This window comes from Leptosomus discolor, chromosome 5 (assembly GCF_034619465.1).
Source record: "Leptosomus discolor isolate bLepDis1 chromosome 5, bLepDis1.hap2, whole genome shotgun sequence".
Lineage (NCBI taxonomy): Eukaryota > Metazoa > Chordata > Aves > Leptosomiformes > Leptosomidae > Leptosomus > Leptosomus discolor.
Window position 1 is genome coordinate 18,909,061 of NC_141395.1, and position 24,965 is coordinate 18,934,025.

The 24,965-nt window shown below is 41.5% G+C and overlaps 1 protein-coding gene across 2 annotated transcripts in view; it reads right to left on the bottom strand.

The window, feature by feature from the left end:
• Positions 1-24,154, bottom strand: part of RBMS1 (RNA binding motif single stranded interacting protein 1) — a 95,746-nt gene extending 71,592 nt beyond the window's left edge. For both annotated transcript variants that reach the window (XM_086464971.1, XM_086464970.1), the window contains exon 1: positions 24,034-24,154. In XM_086464971.1, coding sequence (XP_086321097.1) covers positions 24,034-24,096 — 63 coding nt within the window. In that variant the 5' untranslated portion in view covers positions 24,097-24,154. The remainder of the gene's footprint in view (positions 1-24,033) is intronic.
• Between the last annotated feature and the right edge of the window lie 811 nt (positions 24,155-24,965).

Sequence of the window (24,965 nt, forward strand, 5' to 3'; positions counted from 1 at the left end):
TATTTCTTGCGATAATATTCCTGTTCACAAGAAATACCATTGTCACACTGGTTTGCCATTTCCTCCTCAGTCTTCACTCCCAAAGGTAATTAGCGATCCTTCTTTCTCCACAGCTGTTTTCTTCCTGTCATCTTCAACAAACATCTAAGCCAAATAGGCCAGTAACAGAATAATCATCCCATGTGTTGTACGATCATTCCACCCCATTCTGGAGCCAGCTATGAGGAGCTCCCTCACCTCATCTCCAGCCATCCACAGCCCAACCACAGCAGTGGGAAAGGAACAAGGAAAAGCTCTGTGACAGAACAGTGGAGTGCCTTAAACCAAGGAAAACTGCCTGTCTTTGTTTTCTTCTCAATATAAAACCCAAATAGGAATAAGCACAAGTATTGAAAAACAACTAGAGAATATACTCATCATTATATGAACCATTCCTGTCTTTCTTATAAACCACTCTATGCTTAAGGACTGGAAATGAGTCAGAGCAGGATTTTGCCTGCCAAGGAGGAGAAGCAGCTCTTCGCTGTCAACAGGAAAAAACCACACACAAAAAAAAACCCACCCAACCAAAACAAAACGGAACAACCCTGAGAAACTCCTTTGACCTGGCACCTGAGAGATACTGGTCCTTGCTGCCTTCAGACTACAAAAGTCCAAGGAAATTCCAACAAGCAGAAGATAACTTGGATAACAACTGTCCCAAAACAGTGTGATTATTATGGTAGCAAACCATTTAAGTCTCTGACTTTGTGTTATAAAAGCATGTCTATGAAGTTATATAACAGGCTAGCATTTAATTATGAGTTCCTTCACTCGGCTAAAATTCCTGATGGGAAAAGTACCGTGACTTTTAACAACAGAGATAGTTCTCACACATCTACTCTAAATTCAAGCCATAAATTACAGCATACATTAACTATCTGATTTAGCCTGAACTGCTACTTGGATCATTTCATAGTTTCAAAATATTGTCACTGGTGTTTGCCTATCTTTGTTCAGGTGACTAAGACTCAAGTACCTGCTTACCCTGCCTGACTTTGCCTAACCTTCCCGATTTCACTGAACAGCATTTTGAAACAGCACCTTCAGTAACCGGCATCGATATGAAAATTACCACACTTTTTGTGTGTGTGTGTGCAACAATGATAAAAAGTATTAAGTTACATGAATCTGGAAAATTTCTGGATTAACTTGGGGCTTGATTTTTTATTTATTTATTAATTTACTTAACACAGAGCTTCACATGTACAGCGAAAGTGAGGGCTCAGGAAAATATAAGATGCCACATCTAGTGAAGCAAGACACTGCCACACTTGGTGCACAACTTAAGGAACAGGAGGTTGTTTGGAATAAAAATCATGTCCTGAACTCCAAACGTTCAACAGAAATGACTGTTCACTGATGAAGACAATTGCTTTATCACTTTCATTTAGCTAAGGGAACATTAAACCTTGATCTCTTAGTCTAAGCCTGCAAACTGAAGCCTGTAGCGAAGATGCCATTTTGAGTGTCCTGCACTATTCTATTTCACGGTTTCCAATTCTGAAATGTTATAGCAAGCAAAACTGAATTTCTAGAGGCCTCTCCAAGTCCAGTTCTCAATGGACACGAGTCAACCAGTACAAATAGAAAGATCTGCCGCTGCCGTACTTGTATCTCTTGCCTTAGGGTAGGTTCTCCAACTGTTGTTCTCCAGTCTGTCAGCACTTGTCACAGGAAGGTTCAGCGAGTCAACTGCTTTCTAAATATTTTCAGGATGACACCAGTATCAATATACAGAGATATCAGTATAAATATATGTAGAGAGCATCTCAGAAGCTGGGTCCTCCAGACTCCTGTTGAAAAACTCTTCAGTAGGAAAAAACCCTGAGACCTAGCCCCTTTTCCTCCTTTAAACCACTGATCTTAACTTCTCTTTGCACAGGTAAAGAACATAGTCTCACAGCAACGCTGCAAGAGTCAACTGGACTATTCCAGTAAGTGCTGGTTTACTGCACAAGGCTGAGACCACAGATATCGAGTCTCATGATCATACAGAGCTATTTGGACATGCAGGATCCATTCCTATTCCATCTTCCTTTAGACAGTGAAGATGGGTGTTGGTGCTCCAGCCACATGGAGCAGAAACAACTAGGTGCTGGAGGAGGTAGGACCCTGTAGGTGGAGGCTGGCATCAAGCAGAGACTCTCCGTGTTATGAAACATCACAGACAGCCCAGTAGCACCTGGAGATCAGCCTTAGATTTCTCCCAAAAACCTCTCTAATTCTTCCATATCTTGGCATGGAAGAATCATGCCCGAAATACTACAGCTGTCATTACAATAATGATGGACTGCAATAAACAGGTTGAAAATCAAGTACTAAAAAGAAAAAAAAAAAAAACAAAAAACAAAAAACCACACTGAACAAGGCAAAAAAAAAGCGCCCCTCAGCTTCAGCTTTAATTTTTTTCCTTAACACATAAGTTCTAAGAGGGACTTTGCAAGATAAAAAGAGGATTATGCCTGTTTTCTTGCCTGCATGTTATAGCCAAGTCCTGTGAAAATTATTTTTCTAAATACGGATGATAGTCTTCATACTAAAAGGAAATAAAAGGAAGCAAAAACATAGATGGTATCATCACGTATCTACGAAAGTAAAAAAAAAAAAATACGTTATTTTCACTTTGACCTTTTTTCCTAACTAATATTGTCCTTCTTCAAGTCCATTGTGTTTTAACTAATTTGAACCATCTTGCCAGTAAGAACGAGGAATGTTTCTGACAAAATCCAGGAAAGCAGTCAACACACCTTATTTCTGAGCCATTTAAGAAACCCTTCCTCGAAATACAGAATCGCAGGAGCAAGTAGGTACTCTTCTCAGCTTCTTTTAAAAAAGATCTTAATGGAGAATGTCTCTATCAGCAGTCAAACAACAAAAGTCTAGCATAACCCCTTAGTTTCAGATCAGATGCTCTTAATTTCACCCCTAGACTATTCCGATTATAACCCAAGCTCTCTCCTCACTGACAGCTATTTTGCTTCCTCTTCCTCAAGACGGTGAAAGGACAGACCACCCTTCACAGTAACATAACCGGACTAAACTTGTTCTTGTCAGAAAGCAACTACTACCAACAACAGAAAGTACAGAAGTAAACCACTCCGGCTTGTTACAAAATGTCACATTTCCATATTTTTTTACAGGAGATAAACCAATATTATTTAAATTATACATATTAAAGCTTAATGCAACAGCAATCTTCTGCTAGTAAAGAAACAAAGCTCCAAATCTACGTATTTCCTTTTTATGAAGGCACTTGAAAAAGTGGGAGCATAATCCTGGCCACGTTGAAGCATATGACAAAACCCACACTGATGCTACCGAACAGTTTCTTTCTCCAAGAATAGTTTTTTTCATTATTATTACTAAAAAAAAAGATCTCTCACTTGGAGACAGCAGGAGAGATTGCAACAATAGAGCAAGCAATGGATGCAGGAACCTCCTCCTGGTTCAGACAGCTCTTCTGAAGTCTCGATGATAATGAAAAAGCTGCAAAGTTCCCAGGACCTCACTCACTCCATTGATTTTATCCCCTGTCAGGGATTTCTCAGTGCTCCACCAACTGACTCCCATAGTCCAGAGGAAAATAAAAGGTGCTAGATACATGAAAGTAGCCACACCACAGCACAAAAGGTATCACAAAGGAGAGAGACAGGAGTGCTGAACTGGGCTATGTCCTGTTCCTTTGCAGATACTATCAACCCTTCTCCCTTCTACTTGCTCATTGTGAATCACAGCATCCTCTTCCCTCTCAGTTTTATACCTAGATTCCCTAGACAATCCTCTGAAACAATACATTGGCACCATGCCCTAGCCATGACAGAATTATAAACACATCTAAAGCAAACTATTTGAGTTTTAGTTTCTGAAATTTGAACAGGCTGCAGCAACCCAACAGCTAGACTACATCGAAAGACTATGAAAAGAAAGTCAGGATGCTGAAGTACCTGAAGAAAGTGAGCTTGGTACCAGGATCTATCCGACAGAAAAGCATGTACATGTTTTTGTGGTTAGTCCATCATTGAGCAATAGACACAAAACAATTTGCTGCCAACTTCCTTCTTGACTCTAGTAAATACGCAGACCTATTTTCTTCAGTGAAATCCGCCAAGGCAAAAGCTCAAGATCCACAAAGAAAATGGTACTGAATCCGCAGGCTATGTTAAAATTTTTTGTTCCAGCCTCAGGATTCAAATTACAATTAGAAGAAAACACATCCATTTTCAGAGAGGCTTAACTCACATACTTATGGGTTTATGCAAGTCTCTGAAAGGTAGCAAGCCCAGCACATGACACTGAATACAAATAATAAAAATAATTCCTCCCTTGCATTACACATCTGTTGGTACACGTTAATAGCAGGGTATAAAAACTTAGTGTTCTTCACAACAGGAAACATCCAAGATATCATTAGTAGGAGAAATGCTTCAACTGAAACAGCAGTTGACTTAGAAACTCCTGTGCCACGCAGCAGATAAGACTAGACGAGGGATGGTCACATCAGAGCTGGCAAATCACATACCACTCACAAGTACTTCAATGGCAGGTCAGAAGTCAGTACTTACAGACTCTAAGTCAAAAATGACTCAATAAGCTTTTTATGTCTCAGGTTGTGTGATGGGAGAGGGGCTACACTGGGTCATACGCTAGCAGGAAGGTCCTATATAGTGGCATGGGCCATATTTCCAGTGGAGTCCAGGAAATGCCAGGGATAAGCACATGGAAGGTTTCTCAGAGCATTGAAGGCAGCAGTATGAAGTTTGCATATGCCTCTCAGATGACTATTTTGGTGCTCACAGCACTGAGAGGTTCAGAGATCCCTAAACTAGAATATTACAGTGGTCCCTTCTCACTGTACAGAGGACTCTGCTTAAGCATTCATTAAACGGGAAACTTCTACTCACTATCACAATTTAAAAACTCTTCAGGTGTCAGTCCAAAACAGATGAAAATCGAAAAAGAATAAGAATTCAGGCAATTGTTCTACTTTATGAAAGTTGTCAAATTTCCAGGGCATGAAAAAACTGCCCAGCCAAAGTGCAGCTGGCACATATAGAATTCCCATAAATAGTTTCATTTCTCTCTCATCAAATGTTTGGCAACTTTTTTTTTTTTTTTTTTTTTTAAGAGGAAGACAATGACCCAGGGAATTTCACAGCAGCCTGCCCAACTTCAATTCACAGAAATATTCTGGAACAATTTATTGAACAATCAACTTACAAGAATCTAGAAGATTACAAAATGACAAAAAAATCAGAATAGATCTGTCAAAAAACGTTCACATCAAAATGATCTAATTTTCTTCATTCCTAGTGCAACCTGCTTAGTGGATAAGGCAGAAGCAGTAAATACCTAGAGATCTTGACTGAGACTTCTGACACTGTCCCACATGGTATTTCCATCAGCAAAATAACGAAATATTGCCTAGATCAGCAGTTGCCTTTCTAAGGCATCCTGTAGCAGAAAGTGAGGTGTGGACTGGAGTGGAGCACAAGCTAATAAACTCATTAGCTTCTCAGCATGCGCTGTCGTGGGAGGGGAGGAAGCAGACCAAAAGGCACACTGAAAGGCATCATTGATCCTACTGCTGCTTCCTCTTCCCCAGCCCTCCAATTCATGGTGCTTCTGAGCCTTTTTGGTTTTAAGCACTGCTTAACAAGCGAAGTTACTCTAAACAAGACTGAGGATCATAAGGTGCACTAATAACTCAAAGCAGAAAATACTGCTCTGATTAGGATAATACAAAGTTCCTATCATTATGTTTTTAGAAAGAAAAATTTAAAACAATCACCTATCTCCCATAGTAAAAAATGCAAAGGAAAACTGGCAATTATTTGTTTCTTATTCATGGAATCTGGAAACAGGTGTACTGAGATCTGAAAATAAATACGTACTATCTTCTTGCTGCATTTACAGTGTAATGGGAAGCAGGAACATACCAAAAGCAGCACCACCAGGTGGGACTTCAATGTATGGAAAATGAGAAACCTGGATCCATCCTGGGTAATTTTTGGCTCCCTTGTAGGAAAGTAAGAGACAGCAGGTAACCATTTCTCTAAGTGAACCCTGCAAAACAGCTCTGGCAGTGAGAATACCCTGCATCACACAAGGCAGTTACTTCTGTCCAGAGGACAGACTCTTCTATTAGAAGAATGCAGATCCCCTGCTCAACTGCTATTTTGTTCACCTTTTTTGTCTTTACTTGTTGTGAACTTTTACCTCCAGTGTCAACAAATACGGCCACAGACAATATTCAATGTGATTGAAAACTTACTGGTTTTAAGTAGTCTATTTATGATATGCTAAAATGTGTATTTTTATGGGCATAGATAATTAAGTTCTTAATTTCATGAAGTAGTAAATAAGGAACATTCATGAGGTCATTCTCTTTTCTTAACAATTAAGGATGCCATCCCATCATTGAATTTTGGTGGTTAGTCCAGCTAAGTTTACATATCTCAAAGCTGCTGTTGACGAGTGTAAGTACAATGTTAAAAAAAATAGCACAGTACAGACACATAGCTACTCACCTTGGCTTATTCAGAGAACTGCTGCAGTATCTGTATTACAAAGGCTGGCAGTACAGTAAAAAGAGTATGTTTGGCCAATCTTTAGTTCTTCAAAATAAGAGAATTAAATGTTTTCTTTTGAAAAGTTAAAACCTGTGCAGGAAAGTTTCTGAAGTATTATTTACTGTTCTTCCATACTGTATTAGACTTAAGATTTCTGATAAGCTCTTGCAAGTATTGTCTCTTACTTAAAAAGTGTCACAGGTTTCATGAAGCACATAGGAGAACCCTGCATTTTTTCATTCCAGCTTTGTTAAAAATTCTTTTTAGTGTTTCTTTTAAAATTTTTGTTATTATTTTCCAAACTCTTGTTTTTTCTCCCAAAACTACAATTTCATCATTCTGCTCATCTGGCCATCCTATCCACCCTCCCTCCATAGACAGCAATTATAGGATAAAAACGGCATCACATTGGAGATGCATGTCAAAAGAAGCATCTGCTTTTTTGGCAAACTCCACACTGTTGGTGGCATTGGAATTATTGCTATACCGTTTGTCACAGGGTTAGACCACAGATGGCTCTTTTGGCTGACATGGGATCCGCTATGTCATTTTCTGTTTATTCAAGTTAAAAAATAAATTGAAGAACTTGTGCCCGACCATGTATGAGGGAGTCAGTTCCCATCAAAATTCTTTTGTCTACAATTGCTGATTCCTTGTGGGCAGTATACTACATCCAGCACAGCGGCAGCACTGGTACTTCATTCTGTCTTAAAGAAGAGAATATCCATTATTTTTGGCAATGCTATCTTTCTGTTACACCAGTATTTAATTGGTAGCCCAGCGCAGCATACCCCAGCCTATTGCTGCTCCTCCTGCTGCATTCTTTGACAACATAGATGGGACAGTGCAGGCAGCTGGCTCTGGCCCTTTCTTCTGCATTCCTAAATCTTAATCTTTCTGACAGACTGTGCCCACTTCACTGCAGCCAGCATCTCCATCTGGACAAAAGGTGGCATGTCAGAAAAAACCCTGTAAAAAAAGCAGCCAGTTTTGTAAGACTTCATCATCATGACTGAATCCAGATGACCCCATGAACGGGCTCTTTTGAGCAGCACAATTTATGCTGTAAAGCAGAGAGCGGTTTAGATATTTTATCCTTCCTACCCAATTTGCAAATGCTTTCCTTTTTCTGTTTGTCTCATGCATTTCTGTGTCTTCACGCCCAACTACTGTAGTGGTTATCAGCAAAGCAAAAGCCAGTGTAAATATACTGCACAAGTACAACACAAAGGCTATTGTAACACTGATACCAACCCTGTTGCTCAGCAGCTTGTTATATGCCTATGCCAAGTCACAGTTAAACCAACTTAGTGAGAAAGGTAGCATCTTGCATCACTTTCCACAGGAATGAATGACTCCTCCAGGAGCTGCACAAGTGGAAAACATAGTCCAAGCATCACTGCGTTTCCTAGTTACTCCACTGCAAGTATTTCCATAGTCCTTTACAGTATTTCCCATAGACTGAGGTCAGCATGATCTGTGCTGGGCTGAAAGTTCCTTTTATCTTTTTCTTACTCACTTCTGAAATTTCAAAAAGTGCCCTTGTGGTTCTTATATTCTTCAACATGATAAAATGCTGCAGATATAATTCTTTATAATCAACACATTGGAAAAGGACATACACAACATTGCTGGTAAAGTATTAAAGCGAGTCTCAGATATAACTGGGAAAACACATACCTAATTCAAGAAACACTGATGGTGTGGATTGAATACAGCTTCAGGATTTCATATCCCACTGCCTTCAATACACAGCAGTCACATAAAAGGGAAGTGTAAGAAACTTTCACAATTATTTCAGTGCAAGTTGAAATGGCTATCAATTACATTTCAGCAGAAATGGAACTAAGAGTTTGTGCTACATTTGTCATGATATTTAGACAGTCAAGGAATCCACAGTTGAGACCACACTGCTGCAAGTGCTGTACAAATATATACATACACACACATATATATATATATATATATATGGTCTAACACTGAACTTGCAATTCTTTATGGTAGGGTGATCAAGCCTCCATAAATGTGATTGTCGCCCATGGCAAAAACACCTAACTGAACAGAAGCAGCCAAGTATTATTAAATTAGCAATGAAGCTGTTTTTAGAACACGAGCAAGATCAGTAGCAACTTTTTAAATCATCAGACTCGTTACGTAAGGAGTTGTCAGTTTTTTGCACTTGCACACATCGGCCTAGTTCCACTCTCACCCCGTGGTTCTGCATTCATTTACACAAGCTGAAAATCTGTCCAAGAGTTTTATATATTTCAGCATTGTATAAAACTGACAGATCAGAAGACACAACTGTATAATGTTGGCAAAACTTTTCAACATAGAGCTTTTCTACACAGTACAAGGGAGCAAACTGTGCTCGGTTTGTATGCTGCAACACACATATCAACTTTCTTCGGATTTTTAACAAGACCACGTGTAGTGCATACGAGACTGCAAATGAAATTCCTGAAGTCTTCTAAATGACTCCTGAGTGAGACTCTACATGGCTTCCTAAAATAAAACATAGAAGCTCAAATCTTGTTACCAAAAAAAAAAAAAGTGTTGAACTTCACTGCTTTTAAAATGTTTGCCTCTTGCATGGTTTCCTGCTGGGGTGGGGGGGGCGTTGGGGGGCAATCTTACAAACCCCAGTGCAGGTAAGTGACTGCACTGCCCGCAGCGTGGGCGTGACGCTGCAGTAGTACTTATCAAAGATTTTCATTAACGTAACTGTATCAGTGCAGTTACATGTGTGCTAACAGCTCCAGGATGGACAAGCTGTTAGCTGTATTCCCATGGAAGGCAATGTATACCGCAAGGCTTTAAGTATGCTTTATACCCAGCAAAAGGAACTTAAAGCAAGAGCTAAATACAAGCTGTGTGCAGGAAGACCCAACACCAGCATCAAGGACAACTGTTTCTAAATTTTGGGGGCCAGTGGGTAACAGTGAACTTTAGATGTTTCTCAGAGACAATCTTGCCCTGTTACACAGCCATACTAAAGCCTACCACATCCAACCTTTTTGGCCAAATGTTCACTACAGCATATTCAACATAGGTGGTACAAAAGGTCCATTTTCTACAGATGTATGACACAATACACCGTCACAGACAAGATACCCTCTGCTCTTCAGGAAAAAAGGAGGGGTCTGTCATGCCTAAAACAATCTGCACAACTCTCTCTTACATAGCACATACAGATTTACCGGTGCACAGGCACCACAGAACAAACTATAATCAGTTTAGCATGACAAAAGCAGCTAGTTTTAACTCCTGGGAAAGACAGAAACAAGAACAGCTCCTCTGTCTGATGAACAGTTCAGACAAACACCAAACAGCACTTATTCTGCAGCTGCTATTACTCCAGAAAATGCTGCTAAGATGGTACAGACAATTTAAGATGGCCCCAGTTGGTCAGGAAACACTAGCAGCAGAAAATACAGCTTGACCAGCAGCAAGAAACTATGAATGTGTCTCTTGATTTGTTATCACCATCCTGCCCCTTTGTCCTTAAAAAGCGTGTCTCTAAGTGTATACACACATAAAACAGTTATATCTACATTCTCTTAGATTTGTGTATCCTATCTACTCAAATCTAGAGTTAAAACTACAGGTTGTTTGAACACTGAGAACTAAGATAGTATCATGCACTTTCTTCTTTTTCCTTCCACGAGCTTTTAATACCTGCTTTCTTGAAACTATATGCTAAGAGCAGCACAAGGAAAATGCTGACATTTGGACAATTTTCTCCTGGAAAAGATAAGGAAGTCATAACTTTTTATGTCTCTGGAAGTCTCCAAATTCCTAACCTGAAACTGTAGCTTGGTTTAGTTTCCCAGAAGTTAAAGTGAAAATTTTTCTTCTCATGTTTCCAGTCTGTATGCCTTTTGCACCTCACAGTAGTCAAATGATTATGCCCTCCAACACCTTTTTTTTTTTTAACTCTCCAGCTAGACAATTTTTAGCACAGGAGTAGAAAAAGAGCATTTACTTTGTTTCTTTAAGGATAGTTTCACATGTTGCAGTAACACGCATATCAATTATTTCATTACCAGCATACTTAATAGAGATCCCTTTTCCAGCACCTTTGGAGGAAACGGGGACTAGGATACTGCAGAACGCAATGCTTAGTACAGTCCAAATGCTATTTCATCCCATTCAACTTGGATCAAGCAGGGCTTGTTAGCATTTGCTCAGCATCAGTCTCAACAGATTCAGGTTGTTTCTAGCAAAACCGTTCTGTTGTTTGATGAAAGCCAGTTCGGGCAGCACGTCTACCTCCATGGCCCAGAGAAGCTGACTTTAGAAAACCTGTTTAAAGCACAAAGTTGCTGAGCACCGATTTGAGATGATCTGTGGGTAAACACTTTTGAATTTTAAGCTTTAACAAATAGAAGCATTACACATTTAATTTAAAAGCAGTAGTTAGAAATCTAACCAATTAGTAAATCTAATCTTCTTTACACAAAGTTATTAAAAATGTAAATATTTTCCTAAATGCAAGTGATCACGCGTGCACAGATGAGGAGAAGTCATTTCATACATTAAGGCAATTCACCACAATACTGTGAACACAACAAATCTGGGGACTTGATGAAACACAGCAAGGAGCTTGCTAAAATCAGCATAGCAAAATCCAGAACATGCGCCTGCTTTTATAAATAGTAGTTTGCTTCTCTTTATAAATAAGGAAACTAGTATTCGTTCAGTAGGATGAAATTCTTGAAGTTGTAAATGGTAGACAAGATTTAAACTGAAGATTCATCTGTCAAAACCAGGGCAAGATTTTCAAGGGTAACTAACTTCTGGTGGAGCTCCCCAGCAGACGTGTAGTTGCACAATAGGGAAGATTTGTCTGTAGTGACCTTTGATGGTCTGAACGTGGCATCGGGTCAGCTAAGAACAGCACAGAAAGCTGAAATCTTTCAAACATTATAGACAGTGTGTTTTAACATGGAAAGTCAACTCCTGATAAAGTTGTGAATTAGAAACTGCACTTTGAGAGATCTAGGATGTGCAGATAGGGAAAAGGAAAAGGGTGGTATAAGGAAGTCAAAAAGCTGGTGGTGAGATCTGCTGGTCTGATAAGCTGGCTTTGGTGTAGAACCAAATAAGGAACAAAGATGACTTTGCCAGCCCTGTTGGCAGCTCAGTTTTCAAGCCAACCTTTCCGTTGGCTCGGCAGAGAAGACCAAAGTGCGATGGCAGCAATTGCGGTCCCTGTGTGCCTCAGCTCAATTAGCTCTGCGATCTGGATTGCCCCGGAGCCACACGTGTAAGAGAAGGCAGAAGGCACAGGGACAGGAATGAGGCAGAGATGTGACTGATGGCAAGCTAAGGACAACTGTGGACCCAGCAAACTGAGATGGCAGTTCAAAGAATAGCTTGAGCTGGCACTACTACCAAAAGCAGTAGCCTTGCCCTCATGGGTGTTCTTTCCCCCTTCAGGTGTCTCCACCTTGCTAAAGAAAATAAAAATAAAAATAAAAAAAAAAAAACCAACACACACAAAAAAAAAACCACAGCAGGGGAAAAAAAAAAAAAAGAAAGAAAGAAAAAGGAAGAAAAGGAAGTAAGGAAGTTCAGACTGCTTCTTTTACCACTCATGGAAGTGGTTAACAAAACAGTATTAGGCTGTCAAACAATCAGGAATTAAACCAAATTTTACATACACAAACCAAGACAACTGCAGCAAATACATGTGTTACCTACATCTGTAACTAAGCCTTAACAAGCAAGGCAACAAGCAGCATGCTCAAACCTGTCTGCTAAAACTTTGGTGAAATCCTGTGTATGTACCATATGCAGCAACACTGCTCTGGCCTTAGGGTCAGATTTTCCTTATAACTTTATCTGAAACAAACCCACATCCGTCTTTTCTCATTCTTTAAAGGAAGATATTTTGGTAGATGCTTATCACTTATTAGATCCAATACTTTCTGAGTGCTGAAAACATTCTATTTTCTTTTTACAAATGACAATCTTTTCCAAAAGCCTTGTGCATGCACTTCCAAAAAACCATGTGTACTTATGTCTGGTTTATTTATCATTTCCTGTTCGTCTTGAAATCTGGAAATTATATTTGAATAATGCAAACAGAAGAGCTATTCTAACTCACTTCCACAGTACTCAATTTCCCTAACATTTTGCCTTCTACTTTGAAATCTCACTCTTGGTTTGAACCAAGAGATAAACTTTTTTTTTTCCAAACTACAGTTTTAACTCATGCAGCTAGTTTTTAATTCTCAGAGAAAAGTGGGTTTAAGTGGTTAAGAATATCAATCACATGTCTGAAATTCAAGCAACATGATATGACTTATTCTAAAATTAAAATGTTAGTGACTTCACAGTGCATGATAATTGATGATTCCTTTTACATCCAGAAACTTAACTAAGTTACAAATGTTTAGCAACAGTATGCTGAGCAAATGCAGGATGCTGTTCCTTGGTGCATCTTAAAAGCTAAAGGAAACAATACTCCAAATAGCTGCTGGGGTGAATGTCTGACTGCATAACGAATCATTTTCCTAGACACTACAGATCATTGTTAATTCTGAAATGAAAAAACACAACAATTAGATAACACCTAGGAAAGCTTCCACATGCACTGCCAATACACCACTTTAAATATATGAGGAATTCAACTGCCAAGATGAACTGGTCCCAGCAGCATAGATAATGGTCTAACTCGGACGTAGAAACGATTACAGCTAAAACCGCAGAAGTGACACAAGTAGCACTCAGAGCAGCCACCAATGCATTCAAAAGCTCGTGCAGTCAGCAGGCCCTGCATGAGCACAGCTGGCACATACAGCTGCAGCACCTGTGTGAGAGTGCCTCCACCTCTGGAAGGGAAAGGCATATTTCACCTGAACTATGTCTGGTGCTATCTATGGCTAGACATGATGCACACCATGTCAAACCCTAGTCAGGAATAAACCAGTTCATTTGGGCACAGAGCCCAGCTCATCTACAGCTTTATTAGTCATGTTCTGGTCCCTAGTACAGGAATTCAGCTGAGGAACCATACCTCTAAACACATCAAAAAGTTATAGATAAAGGAAAATGCTTTTGATAAGTACACTTGGAATCGATAATTAACTTTAAAACACTGCAGTGAAAGGGAACCTGCCCAGCTAACATTTTAAGATAAATTAACCGCTTGCCTCTACTTACTACACAACTGCAGTCCTGAGCAACTGCTTTCAGGTTTGTCCTACATGGCAGGCAATTTCAAGGAATTGTACTTTTAGTAAGAACATTCAGCTCCGCTTTTCTTAGCGGCAATCCTACCTTTGCAGCTTACCAATGTGTGCAATCATCGCATGATCAGTAATCGTGTAAGTCATCATTAGTTTGCTACAACAGTCACGGTAAATTGAAGTTGAAACACTGTGCACTGCATTTCCTAAAAGAATAAACCAAATATTTGAATTTATGCAATTTAATTGGATTACAAAATTAAAATGGGACAACAGAATATTGGAATAAGGACTTCCCAGAGGAGAGGGGGAAAAAAAAAAAAGTTAATTTAGTAGGAACGATAAAGGCCACAAAACCATCAAAACTATCTAGATAAAAATTCTGCAGAATCTAGGCCACAGAACTTCATGGAGTTATTCCTGTTCTGAGTAATATTTTACTGGTTGAACTCTACCTTTCTGCACACTAAACTTCTGTTTAGAAATAAGGACAACTGTTGCCAGCAGAAGAACAACATCTACTTTCTAAAACTAGAGTTCTAGGTAGTTTTACCAGTCCAATTTCCTGCCAAAACAAACTCTGACATTGTTATTAAACTAGAAATATCAATAATAGTAATCATGTGAACATTACCATAGGCTATAAAGAACTACTCACACAGCAAATGACAGGCAGAATTTGAACATGAAGTTTTATCATTCTAAGTAATCTGCTGTATCCTGAGCTTTAGAAAACAGACTTAAATGTATACACCTGTGTATGTATGTGTGCATGCGTATATCTGTTCAAGATATTTAGTCCTAATTGCTGTAATATCTGACCCACTTCTGCATGTTAGTACATTTCTGTACAAAATTTATGGGCAGTAGGAAACTAGTATTAACAAATACCTTTGAAGATCCAAACCTAAACAATTTACCTAAGATTATCCAAAATACCATTGACAGGACAGTTTGAACTTCATACTACCATCTTAACCCCTGTACGGTCCCCGAATAAACTTTATAGGTGTGGCTGACCTGGAACTTTCATTATCACCCAAGACACTCAATATAGAACTTTTTCGTGGGGCGGAAGAAGGTGGAGACTGAAACCAGCTCTGAGGATAGGGTAGTTTAGAAAGAGGGTGGCCAGAGAAGTGTCACACCAAAAAAAGGTCTTTTGATAGAAGGATAAAACACACACATAGGCTAGATCTTTCATTCCATCATCCTATATATTGGAATAAACACCCATACATTAATATTATTAAAACAATAAAGTTGCAAGTGAAACATTAAGTGAAACAGAAAGCACAAAATGATCAGGAGCTTCAGAGCAGGGAATTCCCAACAACTCATCTGAATATGTAAAGATTGGTTACATGAAAAGCTGAAGCACCTTTTCTAATGACTAAGCCACTCTTTAGCCCTTTGTGACTTCCCTGAATCCATGACACTCCACATCTGACAGTATACTGTTTGCTGGCAATCTGACAAAGTCTGGTTCAAAAGTTAACCTGATTTTGTCACTATAGCAATTAAAATATCAACATAATGCTGAAACAATTAATTACTTCCTTAACTGTTTCCATCTTGCATTAACCTCCACAGGATCGTGGAATATTGTAACTGGGAATGGAGGCAGCTCCTAGGGCTCTTCAGACAACCAAAAAGGCACTGTATTCTTCTGTTAGTGCCATGGTGTGCCCTAAATTTCACTAGCATCTTTAACATAGTGGATTACATCTTGGTATTCTTCACCACAAAAATTACGCAAGCTTTCAAGCATGCTCTATAGCTCCTCAGTACTGCAAGATACTGCCAGTTTTCAAAAACCGTCCCCAATTCTGGAATATACACGTGTATACATGTGCATTGCCAGCATTGTTGCACTAAGACAATAAAGGAACAGTTATTATTTATCTTTTTCTTTTAGCTAAACACTGCAGAAATACTTTTTTAAAAATCCAGTTTTGGTAAGTGTTTCTCGTAAGTAGCATCCAGAGCTGCATCTCCTGGAACGATGAAGAAAAGCCAAAAAACGTCCCCCTTTCAAAGGTCAGCAGCTAAGCAGTGTATTTAATATCAAACTCAAATGTTTTTCCCAAATTACACAGAAGTATTTTTAAATAAGCACAAGTACTGTCATAACGAGGATCATGTAAGGCAAGTAGATTGGACAGAACAATATTAAAGCAATTTAAATACCATTTGATTCTGCTGCATGTCAAATACCAACCCTAGGATGCACCAACTATTCATCTCTGGTTTCTCACTGTGGAAATTCAAAAGTCTTCTGGTTCTCTGTCTCAATAAGCACTTACTCATGTCAGTAGTCTCACCACAGGCAGTGGCAACACTGGCTATGTAAATATACACTGGCATAAACAAGAGTCTCAAAATTCAGACCCGCATTTTTAGAACTCTTCTTGAACTCATCTGGAAGACAGACCACTGAACACTTCAAAGGATCTCGTCCTGCTGGCAGTTGCTTTCATACAGGACAGAAGTCTGTGGAACTGTGTGCCCGGCTCTGCCGAAGCCCAGGTTTAGCTGGGGCAGGTGCTGCCTTCCTGGGCTCGCAGGAGGCACGTTCCTGGCCATACAATGCATTCACAGATGCATGGTACACCTGCTCTGTCCCTCCTCCCACAGCACAGCCGAAATGGGCCAAGTTAACTATATGTTACTTCCACACTACATGCTTTAAAGAGTCTTATGTCGTAATAGGTCACCTAAAACCTTAGCTAAGGTAAGCTAGAACAACAAACACATGTGTACAGCAATACAAATGGTTCAAAATGGGTCACCATGGCCATCCCCAAAGATGGGCACACAGGCTACACAGTTGCCAGTCACCTGCAGTGGCTGGAACAACATGGTCTCCCCTACTCCAAGAGCAGTCTGCAGAAAAATCTGTTACACCACTGTTTAAAGCATTATTAGCAAATTTCACATATAGGTAGAAGAGAAGAAAAAACACTGCAAGACTTGAAATTCATCCATCACAGCATGAAATCTCCTTTGCAACACACCAACCATCTCTTTAGTGCCTAGATGAAGAGGACTCCAAAGCCCGGGCAGGCAGCATTGCACCTGGTGATGCCCAAGAGACATTACTACTTCCAAAGTAGGAAAAAAACACCTATGGTCTGTTGAAAGAAGGATGAGTGAAAGAAGCATCATCAACTTAAAAAATAAAAAGAAACCTCTACCCCTTACCCTCCAAATGGGTTAAGTATAAAAGGAAATACAGATACTTAAATCAGAGTCTCTCCTCTGAACACAACCCAAGGCAACACGGTTGCACAATACCCAGTCTCCCTAGAAGACTGGAGGTTGCCTGCCACAGGGCTACATACAAGGTAAAGGAAACTTTCAGGTCCTGTACCACTATTTTGTTGGTTTTCTGGGTTTTTTTTTCCCATTCCTCTGTTTTAAGAATCTTACTTTTTTTTTGTGGATTTGTAAACAAGGATCTGTATTTGATTGTACCCTTGCCTACCTGGTGTTGTCAGTGATTTCAGGTTGTTGCAGTCGCACAAGCACCACCTGATAATGTCCCTGTGGGTCTGATAAATCCTACAACAGGTTTCTGAATCACTTTGGAGGAGTTAAGCATTTTATTCAGGCATGAAAGAAGTGCCCTGCAGCAACTAACAAGCCTGAGAAAAGCTCCCTGTAACACTCACCTGAACTCACACCTGAGTCCTGGATTTCACTCCCCAAGCACGCTAAAAATATAAGTGCCAACCACTCACCTCTGATATCTGAAAGGACTGACTTCTAACGTTGTTGTGCTGCAGTACCCAGATGACAGAATATACGAGCTGTAGTTAACCTAAGGAGTCATGTTTCCACTTTCTTGAAGCAAAGCACCATATGGTAAAGGAGACACAGATATAAAAGAACAGAAAACAATAGAAGGTAAGGAAAGAAATAAATCCCCTTCTCATCTAAGTGGAGGAACAAAAAAAACGCTTAGAACAAGGTGTGAAAGTGCCGTTGTCAATAAGAGACACTGTCAAGAAACAGAATCGGTGAAATAAGTTACGTATATTTGGCTGCTATAAAGAAGCATTTCATTTCAAACAGGTAAATGTCAGGCTAGACTTCGTTTGATGCTCACCAAGTTTGACTCTTCAACCAAGGAACCAAGGAAAATGAAGCCCAAACAAGGCGCTCCAGAATAACGCATTATTTGTTCCCACTGCAACTTCACAAATTTCTACAGTTCTACCAACATAGTAAGTAAAAAATCAGAACACCCACTCTATTTGACACATCATTTTTCTAAAGCAGAATACTTTAAACAAATAAGACACACACCAGTGATTTCCTAAACTATTATAGTTAAGTGAACAACACTGCTTTTATGAGGACACATGAACAAAAAGGTATTATTATGTATTATATTATTATATATTTTTACATATCTGTAATTATCAGCTTTTATTTTGCAACAGACCATAGAGCCGATGTATCCTCATACTACATCACAAATTCAGAAAAAGACAATTTTTAAGTGTTGTAACCTATATTTCTGTTTTGAAGAGCTTACAACACTTCACAACATTTGCTAGACATTTTTAAGCCAGTGCAGCTTAGCACACAGGTTAGGCCTTAAAAGTGGTATAAAGTTTTATTGTTAAAAATCAATTTACATAAACTGTAATAAATGTTGCTAAATTTAAACTGCTACAAATAAACTAACTCAAACTGACATGAACCTAGTTCATCTCAAATCTGTTTAAAGCAATCCCTCACCAGCATTCAATTACTTCAACTGCAGTTTAAAACTACTTTGTGTGTCAATACGCTGTTTTAACTGCAGTCTCTTGAGGAAAACAAGAGCTAAACCTGCGCTAATCACAGTAACCAGCCCCTACAGCACGTTGTTGTTTTGTTGTGTGTATGTTCTCCTAAGTTGCTGGGTTAGGAGGCTTGTGCTTATCTAACCCATGGTTCCCCCCCCTCCCCCCCCCCCCCCCCCCCCGACGTTTCTCCTCTGTAACTCATCCCTTCCCTTTCCTGTTGCATCAGGAAGCTGCAAATACAGTGGCTTCTGCAGGGCTGTTATAATTACCACAGGACACTGTATTCTGAAACGTATCCAAAATAACTAACAATTACTTCAACAATGTTTCTGAGAGCATTTAAATGTGGTTCTGTTGGCTTTCTAGAAAACTTCTGACCAACATGCTTCATCCAAGATCAAAACACCTCCATGCACCTCTTCATTAGGTTTACAGCTTTATAAGCCTTTTAGAAATAATCTGATTTAGAAACAGAGAAAAACATTCCTAAGAAGCTGGAAACAGAGCTGTGAGGGAAAGTCAGTAGAAAAAGTTCCCATTCTGCACTGCCTTCTTTTGTTATACACCATCTCACGCAACAAGCAAAGATCAATTTTAATGAAGACTTTAGAGATGAAAAAAAAAGACAAGAAAGAAAGAAAAAAGCAGACCGAAACAGCTATCACACTAAGTGACTATTATTTGTATTTACTTGGTTGCAGCACTGTGCGGATGTTTTAGGAGCCATCTCAAGTTCTCAGGAACGTATTTTTCCCTCCCTTCCTTCCTTCCCCTCTCCTCCCTGCCAGTAATCCTAGTTTAAAGGATCTAACCCTTCTGAAATGTGTTAACTCAAGCAATTTTTTTTAACAGTTGGAAGTTTCAGGAAAAAGAAAAAAAAAAAAAAAACCCCAAAACAAAACAGCAGATGTTCAAGACACAGACTTCTATTTTCCCTTCCATGTGAAGCTTAACGACATAGTTTAAACAATAACACTTCCAAAGAGATAAAAATATATTGTTCACCCTGTTAGAAATACTAAACAAAAATTTCAAATTGCTAAATACAGATAAGACAATCATATCGCTTTTCATGATCTGTAACATCATGCCTGACAAGATAAGGTGCTTCCTTTTATTTTTCACTCACGTTTGTGTTACAAGTCTAGAAACCCACTGACGGTGCAGTTTTGCTCCCTTGAGAATAAAGCAGAACTTCACAATCAATCTTACAGATGCACTTAAGAATTTAAAGTAGCTGGTACTTAATTTAAGAGCCGAGTCTTGTTAAACCCAGGTAGACCCTTTAACGTAATATTCAATGTAAAGGGAAATAGAGTCTGTCAGCACAAGCTGATGACACAAAATTATGTAATTCTTACAGCTCTGAAAGAAAGAAACAAAAAAAAATTAATCTCATTTTTTTAGGTAACCAAAGATACCTGTTCATTCTCAGGCTGCTCAGCCTCCCCCCGCAGCACGGTGTGTATACACAGGAGGTGTATGTCCAATCGCCCTGGTCGCAGACTGCTCTGCAGAGCCGCATGTTTCGAGTTATGACCATGCGCAGGTCTTGCAAGTTTAATGAGGTTCCTTCTCACACACACAGACACCACACACAGCGCCAACTGGGAAATAAAGTAGGATTACAGGTGTAGCTTCTTGATAGATTAAATTTATAGTTAGTGTGAAAAGTTAATCTACATTTTTAGCCTAAAATTGGCAAAAGCTTTCTTCATTTCACTATCATAAGAAACCCACCTTAATCCTCAACTTTTAACAAACCCACTGCGTAACAGGGCACTTGATGTTAACAGAGCTGCATGAAAAGATTAATCAAACGCTTTGTATGCCTCTCCTTACACAGGCCAAGCACCAAATCAGTGTTAAATTCCTCACGTGCAGCTATGCCCAGTTAATCTACTCAAAAGCAGCAAACTATGTAAATCTCCTTAGGCTGGCGAGATAAACATTACACTCACCAAAACATAACAAGAACCACTGTTACCGGGCAAAGGTGTTAAAAGGCACAGACACACGGGGCTTCCTGAGCACCCAGGCTGTGGTAGGTGGGACCCCACGCTTGCCTCAGTCCCAGGCCTCCAAGAGCTGCTTCTGGTTTCCTCTTCGAGAAACCTGAGAGCAGCGAAACCTCCCTGCACAAAGCGATTCAAAATCCCTAATCAAATAGCTGCACTAGCTCTGTAGATTCAAGGAGCAGATGGCAGGAGAAAGCCATTTACAATAATTTTACAGAGTGTAGAAATATTTACTTTGGAGGAGCACCTCGATTTACATGAGAATAACAAAAGTGGGAGGAGGGACAGAGAATCATCACGTTCTCGGCACACACAAACCGAGAGCTCAGAAAGCCTGTATTAAGCAGGATATCGTATGTCATTTTGTTTCCTTCCCATCACGGATGCACACATGTGCATTCTTTGCATACCTCGAGTAACCTTGTTAGTAAAAATATTAGCTTACGCCTACCTTTTTCAGTAAGGCTCACATGGCCACGAGCATTGTGATAGGTTATTACTGAAGATACTGTATGGGTTTCATTCTTTAACCAGACCTGAATCTGCATTTCAAGACAACTCTCAGACGAGTTGCCACTCATTTAAGCAACATCTAACTTTTAAGCCTGGCAGGAGTATTTTTAATATGCCTGTCTGTCCATGATGCAGGAAAATCTTCTGAAAATACAACTTCAGAGACCATATTTTAGTATTCTTACAAATACTCTATAAGAGAAAAAAAAATACTCAGCACCACCCAATTGAATCTGACCTGAAACCAAGGATGTTGACTGGCTCCTACATGCCCGAGTTACACACCGAAATAGATACAGCAGATAACAAGCATAATACTATAAGCACAGATTCGTTTATAAAACAAAACGGTTATTTGGGAAAACAAAAAGAGAATATGGGTAAAGCTCTGGACCTACTGTAGCTAACTGGTATTTTGCCAAAGTTTTAAATGAAGGCAAAACTTCACATTGCATTACAGTGCCTTAAAAATAAGCCAAGAGAGTATTGCCTTGCCTTTTACCAATAAATCGCTCACTCTTTCACCTGAATCTGTTATAGACTCTTAAAAATTAAACAGGACAATAATAAAACTGAAATGCTCTTAATACTATTCTGATACCACATGTTACTCTCTACTAAGAGAGACATACAAGCTACTCAAAAGATTTCAGTTTCATTTTTAAGTGGGTTTTTTTTTCAGCTTCATACACTACATGCTGTTAGCATAGGAAACCCAGTTGCTCCCGTTTAGGGACAATGGTAGACTACTTTCCCTACACTAACAGGACCTAGTGTCTCAGACTAAAGCACAATTATAATTCAATTCCCTGAATGTGGGTTACACAGAGCATGCAGAGACTTAATCTAGACTATTCTTAATTATCAAGAGTTGAAAAATGAGACTCGTCACACTCTTCAGCACTGTTTGACATCAGCTCACCCCTGCAGGTGAAGTCTGAGTGAAAGGCGGATCAGAAAGTCAAGCTTTAAACGACCTTAGTCTACATCAATGAAGTTAATAGGAGTTTTCCATGGGCTTAAATGGAGAAAGGCGCAGGCCCTGGCTCCTTATGTAGGAAGTGTTTGGCTACACACTAACAAAAGAAACCTTTGGTACCCAGGGTCTTAAGCCCACATAATACCCCCGCATTCAATTCTTTCTCTGCCTATTGGGAAAAAAAGGGTCTGTTTGTTTTTCCAATTCAGTCGGCCCTTTTAGCTCTCTGAATCTAAGGAGTGCGCCGTGAAAAGAAGAGCATCTTATCAGCCTGCTCCAGACCAGCAGGCAGCGCGCATCCGCAGGCAGCACACAGCCCTGCCAGCCACGGGCCTTGCCCGCGCTGCCCCCCGCTCCTGCCGACACCCTGCCCGGCACACGGGGCAGCACCCCACGGCGCCCGCGTCGACCGGTGGGCCTTTCGGCTAGGGGAGGAAAATAGTATCGAATAAACTGGCCTCATTTTCAAAGTGTGCAGCAGCACCAGACAAGATCATCAGCGTGGGCGCATCCAGGGCATTTATTAAAAACAAACCAAAACCAGCACACACAATGAGCATGTTTTATTATGTATGGACTTGAACACTTCGAATACGAGATACAAAGATAATTGCACGCACTGTTAGGCAGCATCTGCAGGGTGCTGCTGAGATAACACACGAGTGCTTCTTATCAAAAAGATATTTCTATACAATAAAGCAGGAGGAGAAAGGAAATAGCGATTTTTGCTTAAGCCTCAAGAAAATTTTAGTCTAACTTTCACGGCGGCACAGGGTAGCCACGCAGGTCACACACCGTCCCAACAACGCACCAAAAATTTTGAAGCCCGTTTCCCCATTATCCCTACGAAACCCTTCACTGTGCGCGGCAGTGAGATCCGATGTGCTAGTTCTGACCCCGAGCGGAACAGGAGACATGTCCCAGCACTGCCAACTGAGCCCGTCACATTACTTGTTTCAGCTGCTGAGAGCGGCAGGCACGGAAGGATTTTTCCTCACCTGGAAAGAAGCCTGCCATAGTATTTTTGGCATGCTTTGTCAAGCCGGGAGCTTGTCAGTGACCTCTACTCCGTTTACCCTCTGGCACACAAACACACAGCACACTTTCCGATTAACTCAAAAGGTAAAAAAAAAAAAAAAAAAAAATTTAAATCAATGAAAAACAACACGCTTCGCTGTAATTAATTTAACATTCATGCCAACATTTTTTTGGGGAAAAAGTAAAAAGCGCAACCAAAGAGACAACGGCCCAGCAAGGTTGCAACCCAACTATTTCAACTATTTTATTTGCAGCGCCTAAACAAACAAACAAATACCTCTTTCAGTACAGCTCCATAGACGCGAGTGCTCCGAGCTTATCAGAGCGATCTGTCTGCCCATAAAATGTCACAGGATTTCCCTTGTGCTTCAAGGGGGGGAGAAGGGGCAAGCCTGAAGCGCGGCGGCGGATTTTCGGAGGGTTGTTTGAAAGAAAGCACGCGCCGCGATCCTCTCGCTCATTTCACGCCGAGCGACAAACATCCAGCCCCAAGTTTCGCTTCACGGCCCGTGTTGCGACACCGGCTCCTTTTTAACTTGTTGCCGAGCTCAGCAGGGCCCGCAGCCGCCCGGCCCCCGCACTGCCCCGCACCGCACCGCCGCTAAGGTCACCCGGCGGAGGCCGCCCGGGCGCTCGGCAAGGTCACGGCGGAGCTTTTAAAAGGAGGAAGGAGAAAAAAAAAAAAAAAAAAAAAAGAAAAAACAGTTTCTTTTTGTAAATCCCAGCTCTCGGGAAGCCAACACGCTGCAAGCTGCAACTCACGCAAGTCGCCACCCCTCTCCCCACTCCTCCCCCAGCACCTCGGGGGGGTGGGGGGGAGGGGGGGTGGGGGGAAGCGGGGGTGGGGGACCCGCAATACCTCCCCCCCTCGGCTCTTACCTGCTTCCGATACGGAGTCCGGCTGCTGCCCGCCGCGCTACTGTTGCTGCTGGGGAAGATCATCGCCCCGCCTGATCCCCGGCTGCCCCTCGGGATGGGGAGCAACTTTGGCGGCCGCCGGGCTGCGGCGCGGCGGGGCTGCAGGGCGCTCCCCGCCTCCGTGCCTTCCCCGCCGCCTGCGGCTCTTCGGTCGTTCCCCCTGGCCCCCCGCTCCGCCCCGCTCCGCGCCGACCCTACCCCTCCGCGGCCGCCCAGCCTGCCATCAACGGGCCCTCATTGACCGCCGCCGGCTTCCCCGGCCCAGCCCAGACGACCCCACCTCCCGCCGGCCTCAACCACCGCCCAGAAAGAGGGAGGGAGGGAAGGAGGGCCGAGCCGCAGCAGGGAAGCGCGGAGCGGGCACGGTGCCCGCGCCCCGCCTCCTCGGGTTGCGCAGGGCGGTGCGGAGCGGGGCGCGGCGGCAGGGGGAGGCGCGGAGCGGTGCGGAGCGGAGGGCGCCCCCGCGGCGCGCAAATGGTTGGGCCTAAAGCGGGGGGGCGGCGGGCCCGCGGCGGAATGCGCGGCACGCGGGGCCAGGCGCAAGTTGCGCCTGGCCCCGCGTGCCGCGCATTCCGCCGCGGGCCCGCCGCCCTCCGAGGTGACTGCGGATACCCCGCAACTCCCCGGCTTGTGCAGGGAGACCTGTTTTTTGCCTAACACACCCCACCCCCCCACCCCCGCCCCCAGCCTGCGGGGTGGCTGCTGTGAGCGCAGTAAGTCCTGCAGGGTTTCACTCTCGAGTTTTTCTGGTTTAGAGATGGGGCGAGGGGGAGGAACGTCCGGTCAAAGCCCCCCCTTAATGCCTCGAAGAAGGGGGAAAGTCTGATTTTCTTCACAAAAATTTGGCCCAAGGAAAACGTTGCAGTTCTTCGGCAATGAGATGGGGACACGTG